This window comes from Triturus cristatus, chromosome 6, assembly GCF_964204655.1.
Source record: "Triturus cristatus chromosome 6, aTriCri1.1, whole genome shotgun sequence".
In the NCBI taxonomy this organism is placed as follows: domain Eukaryota; kingdom Metazoa; phylum Chordata; class Amphibia; order Caudata; family Salamandridae; genus Triturus; species Triturus cristatus.
The window spans coordinates 1,399,176,207-1,399,192,747 of record NC_140589.1 but is presented as its reverse complement, the minus strand read 5'-3'; the positions used below and the strand labels follow the sequence as shown (position 1 = coordinate 1,399,192,747).

General features: G+C 44.4%; 1 protein-coding gene across 1 annotated transcript in view; it reads right to left on the bottom strand.

Annotated features, from left to right (window-relative positions):
- CRNKL1 (crooked neck pre-mRNA splicing factor 1) overlaps positions 1-16,541 on the bottom strand; it is a 142,765-nt gene that overhangs the window by 92,996 nt on the left and 33,228 nt on the right. The window contains exons 3-5 of the mRNA XM_085612418.1: positions 12,340-12,431; positions 11,434-11,592; positions 7,579-7,745 (exon numbers count right to left, since the gene is read on the bottom strand). Of these exons, the coding sequence (XP_085468544.1) occupies positions 7,579-7,745; positions 11,434-11,592; positions 12,340-12,431 (418 nt within the window). The remainder of the gene's footprint in view (positions 1-7,578; positions 7,746-11,433; positions 11,593-12,339; positions 12,432-16,541) is intronic.

The window sequence follows — 16,541 nt, the reverse complement described above, 5'->3', positions numbered from 1 at the left end:
CCTCGAACCTATAGATTTGATTATGGTAGAAGTGCCTGCTGCCATTTCAGAAAATAATAGTACAGAAACCTCAAGTAAGGCAAATAGGGTGAAGGCATATAGGCAATACAGTTTTTGAAACTGGATCTTTAGCATCCTTATTTATGTTCAAGCAGACTCATTTTTGCTGACACTAATATTTATAAAGCAAAAGACACACAGATGATGGATGGAATGCAGAGCAAATCAAACATTCACCCCTAGTCAATAGATCTGGGTTAAATCCATTGTTCTTTTGCTCGCCATGCCACCCCACTTTAGACCCAGTCATATGCAAATCCAGTTTTGACCCTGTGCCTCATGGGAACTTAATTTACTCATGCTCATTATGACCACTCATCAGACGTGCAAGTGCTCCTTCATGCTCACGACAGTACTGAAGTAGTAGCAGAAATATAAGTAATATGTTTTAAATAACATGAAAATATGTCATCATTTATTTTTAGTACATCTTAAAAATGACACATTCGATAATGGCTGTGCTGTGATATTCTTTGGACAAGAGTTCAAAACATCTATGAAAAACACCTATATAACTGTAATTGTAATTAATAGCCATTTGGGTAAACAGCACCTTCACATTGACGGCAAAAAACACTTTGAATATCGGTAAACAATTAACAGCAGAATCTTAAACAGATTTCTAACTACACATTTTATTTGACCAATTAACATTATTCTTTAAACTATGGTAAGGGAGGTCAAAAGACCTTTCAACCGGAAGGGTATGGGGATCTTCTTGTACACCAAGGGATGCCGGGGATATGTTCTCCTTGGAATCACACAACAAACATCAGAGTATTCCTCTGCCTATTAACAAAATGAGGGGGGTGCGTACCACGACTGGACACCACCTCAGTGAGAAGTGGGAAAAAAGGAAAAAGAATCCTTTTTAGGTCTCGCGCCTAGCGTTGCAGTGCGCAGCACTGCTTGCGCAGCGAGAGATTTATTGGGGTAGAGGTATTTTCTGTAGAGGGACTTCTGTTACCGCCCATACTTTCAATTGGGCAATGTGGATATTTATTTAAAATGTTGTGTTCTGATTTGTTTGCAGCGTTTTTGGTTACCGCCCTGTGGCTTTTTTTGACACGCCCATGAGACAGCGAGTCTACGGAGTGTCTTGCTCATGCACGGGCCAGTCGGCTCTCCGATTGGTTGGCAACTACCAAATATGTTTTGTGATTGGTGAACCTTGTCAACCAATTAGAGAGCCAACTGGCGCTTGCAGGCAGTGTGAGCAAGACACACTGTGGACTCGCTGTCCCAAGGGCGTGTCTTGCTTGTTTTCACTTGTTTGGCTCTTAGGGCCTCGGTGCGGCTTCCCCCGAGCGTGCGGCACCTCCTTCCCCCGCAGGGTTTTGCTTTGAGCCCGGGCTAAATCCAGAGCAGGAGCATTTTTTTAATTGTTACCATGGTACCTCTCCCGAGCGTGCGGCTCCCCGTTCCCCGCAGTGTTTCGCTTCGAGCCCGGGATAAATTCAGAACATGAGCATTTTTTGAATTTTTACCTCGGTACACACGCACACTCAAGGATTCACCCGAGTCTCGACCCCTTAATGCTAGGGCTCTTATGCTGAAAACAGTGCTTTAAATGGGCAGATACTGTCCGGTGCGGAGTACCTGCACTTCAAGGTGAAAGAGAGAGTACCTGCACTTGTCAACAAAGCTGCAATATATTTAATGGGAGAGTACCAGCACTTTATATTTTCATTTAAAGCACTCCCAGGCAGCGCACGCGGGGCCCACAGTAAGAGTGCATTGAAGGAGCTCTGGAGCCATAAGAATACTTCTAAACTGACGCACCAAAGCGCTTCGTTAGCAGACAGACTCTGTCCCATATATACTCACTCACCGTACATCTATGGGGGTGTTGTGAATTGGATATATTTGGTGTGTAGCGGAATTGTGTTGTGGAGTAGAATTGCAGGCCCTCCAGCGCTGCAGTTACACGACTACATGAGACAATAGGAAGAGCACACACAGGTGAGCATAACAGGGAAGGGGAAGGGCGACAAAGAACAACTGCAGGGGAGGGGAGATGTACAGGAGGGAAAACGCTGGCAAGCACAACAGGGAAGGAGGAGGGGTACAAAGAACAACGTTGGTGTAGAGAATTAACATGCCCGTCTGTGTTTAAAAGGCTAGTTTGGTGATTTCTTTGACGTGTACTAGAACCAAAGTATTGTGGGCCGTAATCACTTGCCAGGTACCTCCTGGTGTTACTTTTTAAACCGCAAGCTTTGTTTACAGTAGGCTAAAGATCCTCCCTGGGGAAGGGCCGGGGACCAGTTGCCGCACCTCGTAAACAACTTCTTTCGTTTTGTGTGTACTTGACTGAAGCCGGTCTCCGTTTTTGTTGGTTTTCTAGTGTTTATAAAGTATTACTTTGAGATGCTTTAATCCCAAACATCCATCCTTCCACCCCAAAAGTCTGTCTGTCTCTCTCTTCTAAAATGCCTCCTCTTCCTCAAGCCCAAACTCTGCCTGTCTCTATTCGCCAAACTATCTCACCCTCAAATGCCCGCTCTCCCCTCCTCCCACCCCAAACCCAGTCCATCTCTCACTTTTAAATGGACTCCTCTCCGACTCTATTTGCGGTGAACTATCTGCATGAAAGGGTGTAAGCCTGTAAGGGCTTCAGTGTAGGAGCATTGGAATAGTGTAAAAAAAAAAAATGTTAAATACTTTTTTTTTGTTTTATCTTTTATTTATTAATCCAACTTGTTAATGTTGAAAGGCCTCTCGTCTCCAGTCTACGGCCTCAAATGGCCAGTCCCGGGGCCTTTGTTTGGAATTTGAAGCACCGCGGCCTCTGTTCGCTCTCTGCTTGGGGCGAGGCTTCAAAGCGGGAACGTAGGGTCTCAGAAGGTTAAGCTTGAAGGAGTTCAAGACCCAATTGGCCGTGCCGGCTCGGATGCCTGCTTCAGCAGAGATCCTGTGCAATAAATGCGCCAATATCCATCACACAACATACACTGCGCAGTGCTGCCTTGGGTCAATTAAATCGTGCAAAATGTACAGTAAAGGTGCACATTTGCCAAAGTTTAAGCTATTAGCATTACAAATGACAATGCCTTTTGGTTTTTAAAACAAATAAAAGGCATTGTCATTTGCAATCCCAATAGCTCAAATAGAAGGCATTGTCATTTACAAATGCCAATAGCTCAAAACAATGTCATTGCGAGACTTATTGCATTGTAAATGCTTGTGGTATATACAATCCTCACCCACTCTAAAAGTGGCAAGATTCATCATCGGGTGCACCCTGACCCCTATAAGTCAAGGAGGGCTCAATCGTGTTCTAGAGAGCTCTTTGTATATCAGTGTGTCCTGGGAAGTTACGTGCAAATAAAAATTCCTCATCTGCTCCCAAGGTATCCCTTTATTAGCGTGGTGGATTGGAAATGATTAAAATAAACTATAGAAGGGGCAATAAGGATACAATGGTCCTATGACCCGTATAGTGACAATATATTTCTGCCCCTACAAGGTCTTGGATGTTTTGTCAGGGTGGGTCGGTTTTATTAATACTACCCCGGTGAGGTTTCTTTTCTCATAAGTTCCTTATTATTACAGCATGCACACGAAATTATAGGCATGCACAGGCAGTTAATACTTGCTGGTCAAAATGTATCCTGCCAGTGGGTATTTTCAAACCCCTCGGGAAGGCGGAGGGAGGTTGGCCCGGTTGTCAAACCTTCGTCAAGGGTTCCTATCATCCGTGTACCTACTGTGGACCGCTTGCACTGGGCTTGTGGACAATACCTTTCAGTTCTCATTCAACTCTGTAAGATATTGACTTCACTAAATTCAGTTTTTAATTAGTTCATGGGGAATTGATTATTGATCTCCCCATAGGTAGGGAGTTTGAAGGGAATTTCTAATCAAAAGCGGCTGAAATGAGGGTGGCAGGTTCTCCTGTTTTGCCCCTGCTTCTTGCTCCCAGTTATTTTCGTTTAACATATTTCTGTGCTGTGCTTTTCCAGCGATTTGTATCTTTAAAATGAAAAGCTACCTGTCATTTTACTAATAATGCCTTTAACTTTTTAAAATCATTTCACAAGACTTTTACCAATGGTGATTAAAAGGTTTGGCCCTGAGCCTAAAGCGTTATCAAATGTATTTATCGTAAGCAATGTGATCAGTTAAAGAGTTTTTATAAATAGTTACATTACTCGCTGTCATTTTTCTATTTTTTTTATTATTGTGCTTTTCACAACCATAATAACATTGCCATTGGCTTCCCTGGATTAAAATAATAAGCATCTGCATTAAGAAGAAGAAAAAAAATTGCCATAGTGTTAGTTTGGAAAAACATATTCAAAGTACTTCACACTTCAATTTAAAGAACTGTCCGACAATGTAATTTAGCACACTGGTATTCACAGACTAATAACAACTACTATCAATCAATCAAAAACAACTTTATTCGGTTTTCAGTAAAAACCATAAAAGTTGCAACATATCCGCACCTCGTTAAAACTGTTGCTTTGAGATTTTGCAATTTATAACAGTAGATAAAAACAGATTATTACGTATAATTAAAAAAGAGAAATTTACAATTCATATCAATAAATACTGTACAGTACAGAACACAGTCCATAATCTGAAAAAAGGGATACCTTCATCCTCTATTATGGCTAAAATTCAAGACAAGCCCTTGTTCTCACCACTGATTTCAAATATCCCACAATACAAAAAAATACAGTCTGGTTTTAGCATCTGCAAATACAAAAGAGCTGGGCTTCCAGGTTAAAATTCAGCCTATTTAAAAGGGGGAGAAAAAAGTGTCTCCGTGGTATATCATAAAAATTGCAGAGGAACAAAGTGTAACAAGTCCTGAGGGGATACATGGTCGCAACCACAGTGTGCTAACACCTGTCCTCTGCTGCACCCTTTTGGAACGGCAAGTAACAAATAAAAGAGATCAAAGCGGAACCTGGACAATAAAAACCGCTCGTAAGTAGTCAATGTTCCCAAAATATATGGCTCAGTTGATGGATTGGCTTTAAAGGCCAGAAATTTGCGAACACTGGGTTCTCGTAGTTCCAGCTCATCTCTTTCAAGCTTCCTGACGCAAATGAAAGCTTTCTTAACCAGTTCCACATCCTTTTTTACTATAATAGAAGGTTTTTTAAAAAAAGATCAGGACGGCGCAGCTCAGCAGAACAACCACCAATGTATTTCAACCATGGGATTCGAGACATATGGTCAAGGCTCATACAATCAGTTATAATCTGCTGGGTGAGCTAGAGTTCCTTGTTTAACCAACACTTAAGCCAAAACACCAGAGGACGCAGTGCTAGTGTATCACGTAAGTGTATCGCGTAAGAATGGAACCCCCAATTCCTCATGGACTCCCAAATTTGATAGACTTTTTGGCACGCTCAGCAGGCATTTTAAGAAGTTATTCTCAACCACCTGCAATGCGTCTGTGGTGGTATATCCCCAAATCTCGCTGCCGTAACAGGAAGTTGCTACCCCCATGGCTGCAATTGGGCGCCTGCCCATCTTAGCAGCAAAGTTGAATATAGCGGCAGCTATTCGTGTGAACTCCCCTTTTTTCTTCTGTATAAGGGGTCCCCACTTTAAGCTGTCATCCAACAAAACCCCCAAGTATTGAAAGACTGTTGTCAAGGGAACCTTCTCGGCGCCCACCACAAAGGGATACTTTTTTGGTGGGCCGAGCCCCTACCTGCATGATCTAGGATTTGGCGCTGTTGATTGCCAGATCTCGGGACCCCATGAAGGTCAGGAAGGAATCCAATAAGGATTGGAGTCCCCTGGCTGTTCTGGCTATAGGGACCGCATCATCTGCATATAGTAGGACTGGAATTACTATTTTATCATATTATGTTAAGATATGGATTCATATTTTCACTGAGGGCAAAGTGTATGATTGGAATTTGAATAGGGCCGAAATTCTTTTTTGAATTGGCAGAGGTCATTCCTACAGGAATTTAGGTTTTGTTTCCTACTTCACTCTCCTGCCACTTTATATGCGAGACCTGCAAGCCATGGTCTTGATTGTGTTCCCTCCTTCCCCTCCAGCCCCTACATACTCTAGGCCTACATTTAACAACCTTGGTTTTGTTCCCCCAACCCCTCCCATCCTTTTGTATAGGAAACACAGTGGAGAGTCTTGTACCTGGTTCACATTACTTTCTTTTGACCTGTAAACTTAAGACATGCATTAAGAGGCCAGATTCCTGCCAGCTACTTAGACCTGATTTAACACTGAGGACATAGCTCACCCTCTATTATCACTGCTTAGACTTTTCAATATGCCCATCAGTATGCCCTTCTTTAACTTGAGGTTCAATGTGCACCACAGACAGGTATCAGATGAGAAATGCATAACATTCAGATGATGAAAGGCAGAACAGGCCGATTTCGCACAACTATATGGTTATGTAACAGGAGTGTAAGCATGGGCATTGTCTGATGTGAAGGAGTTTTGATTGGTAGGTATAAATGTGTGTTGGGAGACGTGGTTACATGAAATTCTAACACTGAGTGAAAGAGTGACGATCAGTCTTTATTAAGGATAAAACCATATGAAGCGCAGAACTGAATCTGAGGGAGCCCATGATGAAAGCATTTACAGATGGGAGGGGCTACACACTGTGTTCCACAATGTACAAGTTCCACGTTGCAGTCCTAGAATAACAGAAAATTATATTGCCCAAATATACAATATGTTAAGGAACTATATAGAAATTCACACATCCACAGAATAACTGATGGAGGTGTCACGAAAATAAAACACTTGGTTTTATGCCGATGTATTTCTCACTTCCTGACAGTGTCTGGTGCACTCCGGATTAATAACAGTGGGGTTCTCAATTGTCTGCAATTTCTGGTAGTTGGCTACCATTTTAATGGTCTTCCAAAAGTGGTGGACCTTTTCTACTAATACAGCACTATACACGGGTCTTTTATATGCAACTCAGGGTTGGGTAAGGCACTATGCAAAACTAACTCTGAAAGCAGCACAGAGCTATACAAGCAAGAGGGGATTTATGACAGTTAAATAGCAGTCAAAAAAGGTTCCAATTCAGAGGCAATAACTAACAAGTTTAGCAACTCAGTAGAGATGGAAGGTGTCAGAGTGTGAGATCACTGGGCTCTAAACCCATTAATATTTAATTCATATATTGCACCTGTTCTGACCATCTTAATTTCCGCCATTTATATTTTGTTCCAGTGTTAAAAAAAGACTCAGTCTGCCATGTTGTCTTCTGGCTATCACACAAGCAGGAACATACTGTAGTTATAGAATGTTGTTCTTATAAGCATACAAAAGTATAACATTGTTCTTATAAGCATACAAAAGTATAAATTTCACATCAAAAAGAATATGGTAAAAGGTAAAAGATCTTACTAAACCTCTGCTGAACATGAACAATTGACTTCACAATTTTTAATCTGCTTTAAATAGAAGGCTAACTTGAGTGATTCCAAGATAGAGGTCTACTTCAGTTAGCAACTTCAGAAATTAACCACTGAGCAAACAACCATTACGGTTCAAAAGGATATATCTCTCATAAATGGAGCGTGCTCGATCCACCTCTTTGTACCTCAGCTCAAAATTGATATAGGAATGCCAGGCCTGTTCTTCAGGATGCCACTCCATCCAGCGCTCAAACACCTGCCGTGTTCCAGCGACATTGCCCAGCATCTCCTCCATGTACGTATATTTGTACCTTTTAAAAAAATAAAAGCCATCCAAAAGTGAAAAAGGTGGACTGAAAACCTGCGAGATGAGAGAACATGAATACATGCTGCAACAGCCTGAAAATAAATACGATTTACCTTCCCGGTGGTAGCACTAGATTATACCAAGCAAGTGATAAAGTGAGCAGGTGGACTTTTATAAAACAAAATATCTCTGGGCCTTTGTCTTTCTATGCATTTCTTCAACTGTAAGACAAATAGGCTATTTTCACATTTCTTTTACATATATGATGAATTTGGTAACTCAGCCTTTTCTGCCATCAGTAATTTCACTAAGACCTGTTTGGAGAAGTCCTAAGAAGACTATAGGAAAGTTCGTTACTCACTGTCTAAAAGGAACAACAATATAAACTACTGCATAGTCCATAGGGCCTTCCTCAAGGAAAGGAATGCCCACTTTTCTTGACACAAAACTCCAGATAAACGGCTAGTCGGTGCTAAATACTGATACACTTACAAATGTGGAGGGGGATTGATTAAAACTGCCCCCAGTACCGGAGGACCATAAAATGTTCTCCAAAAGTGTAAGGTAGTGTCTACCTCTCAATAGAACCCCATTTAAAGATCTTTGATGTTTAAAAAACACACTGTGGACCCAGAATACCCATTACATAATAATATGTAGAAAATAGATTACAAAATAGGATAGTATTCAAAATATAGAAATATAGATTACAAAAATAAAGTTTCGAAAATAAAATGTACCCTGCAAAAATAACGATGGAGAACAATATTAACGTGCAACATATCCCACCATTAGGAATGTGCCTCTGGATATGATATTGCTGGCATAAACCGTGTAACTTAGAACACGTGGCTAGTAAGTTTGGCTGTACCTGAGGATGTTTTAAGATGTCAATATTTTTATGTACATATTTTTGCATGGTCTTCATTTTTGCAGTCACATTTTTTAATCTTCATTTTTTCATGGAAACATGTCAATGGCACGTTGCTAACTTTTGAAAAACAACTTGGACGGACCAATCTAACAGGTTGTCCAACACTGTAGTGCCTGGCACCACAAGGGTTTATTAAAAGAACCCTCACACACCAACCAAGTTGGTGTCATGCTTCATCATCAGGTTCCCAGCTGAGTAGCCCAATGCTACTCAGCTGTGCTGCAACACCTGGTTACACAAACTGAAGCAGCAAATAAAATTGGAGATAGTGCCAGTGGTTGTTTAGCTCGTGTTTATAGTGTGGGAGCTACAAAAATTCCTTCCCATTGCTCTTACATGAGGTGGTCAGGTTTTTTCACGATTTTTGTTTCAATTAAGTTGTGCACAATTTTTCACATACATTATATAATTTATATGGTGTGGAGGCTGCTGATGATGATAAGTGGAGCACACTGATGAGAACCTGTCAGCAGCTCCCTGGAGGGTGTTTCCGTGAGGTGCCTCCTCCCCTTTCACACACTTTTTTGGTGATGGAGGAGAGAAATTGCGTGAAGTGAGAAATACACACAGGATATTGTTTGTGGGAGATAGTCACAAAGATTTTTAAATGAGGATAGGAGCACCCCAAGTGTACAGCATGGTCTAGCTATACCTGAAGTATTATCAACAGTAAGAGATGTGGGGAATGCCCATGATTTTTTATCCTGAGATATAGAGCAGGTTTTTGGTGATGAAATAATCCTAACTGACCCAAGGAACTTGATAGGAAAGTTGAATTTAGTATGCATGAGCTCCAAATATTAAAGTGCATCTTTTAGTTACGATTATTTTTATTCTGTGTTTAAAACTACCACTTTTGGGAAGTAGGTATTTACTTGACTAAGCCTTCCCGTGTGCTCTGCTGTTATGTGTATTGGCTGTCTGGTTTTGGAGGGTCAGGGCAGGCTGAGACCGACCTGTATTAAATAGAGAGATCTGCAGTTGGAGTATGGGGAGGAGTGACCCTTTGATCTGAGCACGGCTGTGCCTGGCAAGGTGAATGATGGCTTCACCTCCCTCTGTGCGTCTGATGGCAGACCCCCTCTCCCTGAAAGGCAGGATGTAGCCTCGTAAAAAAAAGTGCTCCAGGACGACACCAAACTGGTTCTGGCTGGGTTCAGTGATTTGTGACTTTTTGAGAACAAAGACTTTTGGGGTATAAAGATCTGTGCTAAAACCCCTACACGGTGTGTTACTTCTGGATGTCAAGACGAACCTCTCCCGTGTAACCAGAGGGAAAGGACTTTGAAACTTTTATCCATCTTTCTGAAGCAAATACCCAAGGGCCGGATTTGAGCTTGACTCCAGCTGAAGTCTCAGGGACATTAAACTTCACCCATCAGCCGTCTGGATTCCTATTTGAGAGGGATTCTACTCGCAGGTGAGGCCTCTGTTGAGAATTCCAGAGCCTCTGGTTCTACTGCGGGGAACGCGGGCTGAAAGTCATCGCATCGCTATTGTGGGCCGCCGCAGCTGAGGAGCTGTTGCCGCTGAGAGCCCGCATTTGCCTGTGTTACCAAAGTCATCGTGATCGCTATTGTGGGCCGCCGCAGCTGGCGAGCTGTTGCCGCTGAGAGCCCGCATTTGCCGTCCTACGAGAATCATCGCTATCGCGGGCCGCTACAGCTGAGGAGCTGTTGCCGCTGAGAGCCCGCATTTGCCTGCGTAACCAAAATCATCGTGATCGCTATTGTGGGCCGCCGCAGCTGAGGAGCTGTTGCCGCTGAGAGCCCGCATTTGCCATCTTAAGAGAATCATCGCTATCGCTATTGTGGGCCGCTGCAGCTGAGGAGCTGTGCCGCTGAGTGTCCGTATTTGCAGTCCTACAAGAATCATCGCTACTGTGGGCCGCTGCAGCTGAAGAGAGGTGCCGCTGAGTGTCCGCATTTGCCGTCCTACAAGAATCATCGCTATTGTGGGCCACTACAGCTAAGGAGCTGTGCCGCGGAGTGTCCGCATTTGCCGTCCAACGAGAATCATCGCTATCGCTATTGTGAGCCGCTGCAGCTGAGGAGCTGCACCGCCGAGTGCCCGCATTTGCCGTCCTACGCGAATCATCGCTATTGTGGGCCGCTGCAGATAAGGAGCTGTGCCGCGGAGTGCCCGCGTTAGCCGTCCTACGAGAATCATCGCTATCGCTATTGTGGGCCGCTGCAGCTGAGGAGCTGTGCCGCTGAGTGCCTGCACTAGTCACCACTTCGAGGATCTTGCCATCACCTGCGGGTGCCGCTGGGTGCCCGCCTTTAAGCCCCGTCTCAGGATTATCCTGAGTGCACGCCACGGACGGCTACAGCGGGGAGCTGTGGCCGCTGCGAGTCCGCCTGTCATCACCCCGGCTTCCTTGTGAGGCTGCGTGCCGTGCCGTGCCCCTGTGAAGTGAAGTGAATCTGCAATTATGTGCATTGTGGTTTCTTGATCGTGTTTGAGCCTTGTGTTAAGCCTATATAAAGATACTTATTTTTCTATAACTACTTGTGTGGTGTCCCTTTGTAGTGTATTCACTGCGTTATTGTGTATGGTCATAAATGCTTCACACACTGCCTCTGAGATAGGCCTGTCTGCTCGTGCTACATTACCACTGGGTTGAGCAAGGGTTATCAAAGGGTGTAGCCCCTTACTCTGACTTAGGAAGAAGGATCCCTATTTCGACATCGACGCCAGCCGCTGCCAACTGGAGATCCCCATTTCTAACATGCATCATTACAGGTACATGACTTACCAGAACTGATTGACCCTAGGGAGGGTGGTGATGGCCCGATCCCAGATGTTGCGAGCATGATTTATCTGGCGGTTCTTCATCTCCATTTCGGCATACTTGAGCCAAAGGGTGATATTTCTGTAGTCCACATCGAGAGCCCGCTCGTATATGGACCGTGCCCTGCAAGACAAAATTGTAGAAGGAAAATGGGAAGCAAAACAAAAAGTACAGTTTAGATACTTCATCTCACAATGTACACAAAGGAAACAATACTTTCTAAACAAATCTAACGAAGGAGTTGTAAAACCCATCTTGGGGGCCTATTAGGCGGGAGCGATCCACCCGCCATCCATGCCAGAATGACCCCCCGCCATATTAGGATGGCTGGGGGGTCCGCCACGGATGGGATTGACCATCCGCCGGTTTTTCCTCCCATCGACGAGTCGACAGGGCGGAAAAGGGGCATAATATGGTGGCGGTGTCTGCAGGACACCGCCATCCATATTATGAGGCATGCGGAGGTGAGCCTTTCCATGGTTGCGTTGCCGCATGGAAAGGCATGCGGTCCTTCATGTAGGGGGTCCCTTGCGAGCACCCAGAGTGTTGGGGGTTGAGGGGTGCACATGGGGGTACCTACGGAACCCCCTGCATTTGCATGCACAAGGTGGCAGGCATCGCGTGGTGCCTGCCATGTTGTGCATGCTAAGGCACTACATGCATTTTGTACATTGCGGCGGGTGCTGCTTACAGCACCGCCCGTCGCAATGTACAAAATGCGGGATGCGCCCGCCAGTGTGGTGGGCGCATCCCGATTTGAATGGCGGGACCGCCGCACATATGGCGAGCGGTCCCTTTAGCCGTTGCCGTGGCATCGTAATAGACCCCATAGTATTTAAGTAAACACAACTCCAAATACATAACACTTACCTTTGAACTTCCTTGAGGCTTTCCTCCCATTGTGCATACTTTATCCAGTTGCTGATGACAGTACGGTTCTTTCTTATATTATCCTCAAAAGTCTGAGATCAAAAAGAACAAAAGAATCACACACAAAAAATAAGCCTAATGTGTTATAATTTTACCCATGCTAACACCATTAGACTTACAGAAGAACTAATGTTTTTAAAGGTGATGTACAAAGGCGGTACAGCTTTGATCTTTGTTTAAAAATTCTCTATTCACATATCTTACTGGAAAGTATAAAAATCAGAGCCTATGCTATGAGAACATTAACCCTTAAACTGGCAATTGCACTTTGGGTAGCCAACCTCTCTCTCCAACAAATCCTCAATGAAGATTTTGAGGACCTTCCAGCAGACAATGAAGTGGGGTGCTTTCTGAAGCAGAAGAGGAGACTGTCCAAATGCTACTTTGACAAACAAATTCCTTCCTCTAAACTAATGTCAGTTTTTTTTCAACCTGAAGTCTCTCGATTTGAAAGATCTTTTGGACAAGTATGGAGAAATCTTTCTGCAGGGGGAGGGAGGGAGAAGCACAGTTGGTATGGGTGAAATCTTAATTTAAATCTGTACCCAAACTGGTAGCCCGTGGAATCCACTGTGAATGGGGTTTGTAAGCTCTCTTTTCCTTAGGTTTGCAAAGAGTTTGACAGCAGTGTTTTGGAACTTTTGTATAAGAATTAACTAATTTTCTGTGAGGCCTACCTACTTGTGGATATTTACATTTTCATTGATTAGCATAACTGTTGCTTCGACGCCTGTGACTACATACGAGAAGATAACAGTCAGTTGTCTCAACTATATAAAAAGAATCGTCTAGTTGTTACGTTAACCTGGAAGTTCAAGTAAAGGTCACTATTTAAGTACCCTTACTCTGAAAATGTAACAAAAGAACTACACTTCGAAATTGAAACAGACTGTTGTGTGGAAGTAATATATTTAACGAGAAATGTCATGCATGTATGTATGTATGTATGTATGTATGTATGTATGTATGTATGTATTTAGTTTTTGTACCGCGCAGCTATCACCCTACGGGTATCTTGGCGCTAGGACTGTGATGGAAACAGTACTTTTAAACCAACCAGAAAGTGCAACTACCGAGACAGACAGAAGGTGAGAAATCAATGAGTGGGAGCCAGGCAGGCGATAGAGAAGTTAGAAGGCCATAGGCCTCTCCCTAGGGAAGAGCCAGGTTTTCAGATTTCGCCTGAACTCCATCAAGGAGTTAGCCTGTCTGATATTCAGAGGGAGTTCATTCCAGTATCGTGGAGCCACGGTACTGAAGGCCCTACCTCCCATTCTGGCCTTATTGATCCTGCCAGTGTTTAACAAAAAGGCATTCGAGGACCGAAGAGTCCTCTGAGGTTTGTACCAAGAAATCTTCTCCTGTAGGGAGATTGGGCCAGTGCCATGTGCTGCTTTATAGACAATGCACAGGGACTTAAATTTGACCCTTTCCCTCATAGGAAGCCAGTGAAGCTCTTGGAGCGCCAACGTGGTTGAGGAGCCCCGATTCCTAGTCAGTGCCAGTTTGGCTGCCATAGACTGGACCCTCTGCAATCTCTGAAAGATGTAAAGAGGGGCTCCTAAATACAGAGAATTGCAGTAGTCCAGCCTACTCAAGATGATACTGCGAACTACTAGAGGTCTTTTCTCCACCGGCAGAAAGGGTAGAATCTGCCGTAGGGCTTTCATAAGGGCAAAACACACCCCCACAGTTTTTTTAACTTGTGAGGCCATTTGCAGATCATTATCGAACATGACCCCCAGATTCCGAACCGTAGTCACAGGAACAATGGGCTCCATTTCTGGGGCCAGTCGTAGGTCAAAAGGCATATCCCTTACTTTCGCTGGAGAGCAGGAAATCACCTCAGTCTTAGCTCTGTTAAATTGCAGGGAGTTAGCCCTGAGCCAGTCCGCAGTCTGACTCATGCATTTATGGAATTCATCCATAGTTATGGCATCCCTTCCCTCTAGTGAGAACACCAGTTGGGTATCATCCGCGTAGTTGACGATGTCAACCCCATGCGCCTTAATGATGGAAATTAGTGGCTGCAAATAGATATTGAAGAGAATGGGGCTGATGGCGGATCCCTGGGGGACCCCATGTTCCACCATGGTTTTGCTGGAGGTAATAGGGGGCAGGGAAACCATTTGTTGTCTCCCTGTGAGATAAGAACGTATCCATCTCAGGGCACAGCCCGTAACTCCCAGATGCTCCAATCTGTTCAGCAGGATTTGATGGTTTACCGTATCAAATGCGGCTGACATGTCTAAAAGGACCATTACCGATGGCAGGCCTCTGTCAGCCCGCATACGGAGGTTATCCAACACCGTGACCAGAGCTGTCTCTGTTCCATGACTTGGCCTAAAGCCAAACTGGCTATTATCCAGGAGATGGAACTCCTCCAGATATCCAGAGAGAGAACGGCTCACTATCTTTTCAATAATTTTTATTGGAAAAGGTAGCAAGGAGATGGGCCTAAAACTAGTTGGATCTTCAGGATCCAAAGATGGTTTTTTTAGTAGTGGAGTAACCACAGCCAGCTTCCAGGTTTCAGGCACCATCCCTTCCTCCAAGGATTGGCAGCATATCTGCCATAGCCGAGGGAGTAAAGCCGAAGCCTGATCTTTCCAAATCCTATTAGGTATAGGGTCCAATGGGGACCCTGACCTCACACTCTGTGCACATTTATTAAACAACTCAGTAGTAAGTGGTATAAAGTGCTCCAATGGGGATACTCCTACTAGCTCTTCCATGGGCGACTGTCCAATAACATTTGACGGAAAGGTGTCACACATAGTAAGCCCCCCAACAATCTTAGCGATTTTCTCCTCAAAATGAGAGGCAATTTTATCGCATAGCGTCTGTGATGCTACCACCTTATTTCCCACACTAGTGGGGTTAGAGAGGTCTCTGATGATCTTGAAAAGAGCTCTGGCGCTATTTGGTGCTGATACGATAGAATTGAGGAAAAAGTCTACTTTGGCCTTAGCCAACAATTCTTTATACTGAGCTTGTAGTTTTTTAAAGGCCACTTTATCATGCTCAGCATAGTGCCAGCGCCAAATCCTCTCTGCCTGCCGTGAGGCTTTTCGTATGATACTCAGCTCTTCAGTAAACCATGGCGCAGAGTGTTTTATTCTGGCCTTCAGGCGTTTCAGAGGTATGAGCTGGTCTAATACCTCAATAATGTAGTTCTGGTACAGCCGGTAGTTTAGGTCCACTGACTAATGAGGGTCAAAAGGAGGCAAATTTTGAAAAGGTGATTCAGCCCTACTCCTCATGAGTTTTGCCCAATCTCTCCCCATACGATGTATAGCAGGGGGCAGTCTGCTTATTTTACCACCAGGTATACAAATCCGGAAATGGATCAGCGAGTGATCTGTCCAGGTCTGAGGTAGAATGTTGCCCATCTTAGTTTCATTAGGGTCAGCAAACAGAAGGTCCAGAATATGCCCCCCTTGATGGGTAGGTTGCTGGACCAGCTGATGCAGGTTAAGACTCTCACAGGTTTCCAACAATTCTCTTAAGTGGCTATCATGAGCACCATTCTCCCACAGATTGAAGTCACCCAAGAGCAGCGTTCTACAGTGGGTCAGTGACTCGGCCGCAACAACATCCAGGAGTGCCTGGACCTGAGTAAAAGAACTTGGGGGTCTATAGCAGATCATCCCTGTGAGGAGCCTCCCTCTCTGTTCTTGTAGGGAGAATCCTAGTAGCTCAATACCCGCCACCTCGTCAACCTTAAATGGGGCGAGGTCCCAGGTGTCCTTAAACATCACCCCGACCCCTCCACCCCGTCCAGTTGCCCTGGGCTTATGGAAGATCTTATATCCCTCTGGGCACGCAAGCCCTAACTCCACCAGAGAGTCCTCACTACACCATGTTTCCGTAAGGAATAGCACATCCAAGTGTAGGTCTTCCACCAGATTGAATACATCCTGATAATGTTTTGTCAGAGATCGGCAATTGATCAGGCCACACTCAAGGACCAAGCTGGGCTTTGGCGCTGCAGAGTCTTTCTCCCCCCTACTAACCTTATTCCTTATATCTATTAGTTGTTCCCTAGAGTATTTCACTCGTCTTACATTACTTCTAGCAGCACAGCCAGGGCTAGGTGCGTCCAAGGCGCGGACGGTCGCAGACGGGCGCAGACGGGCTTG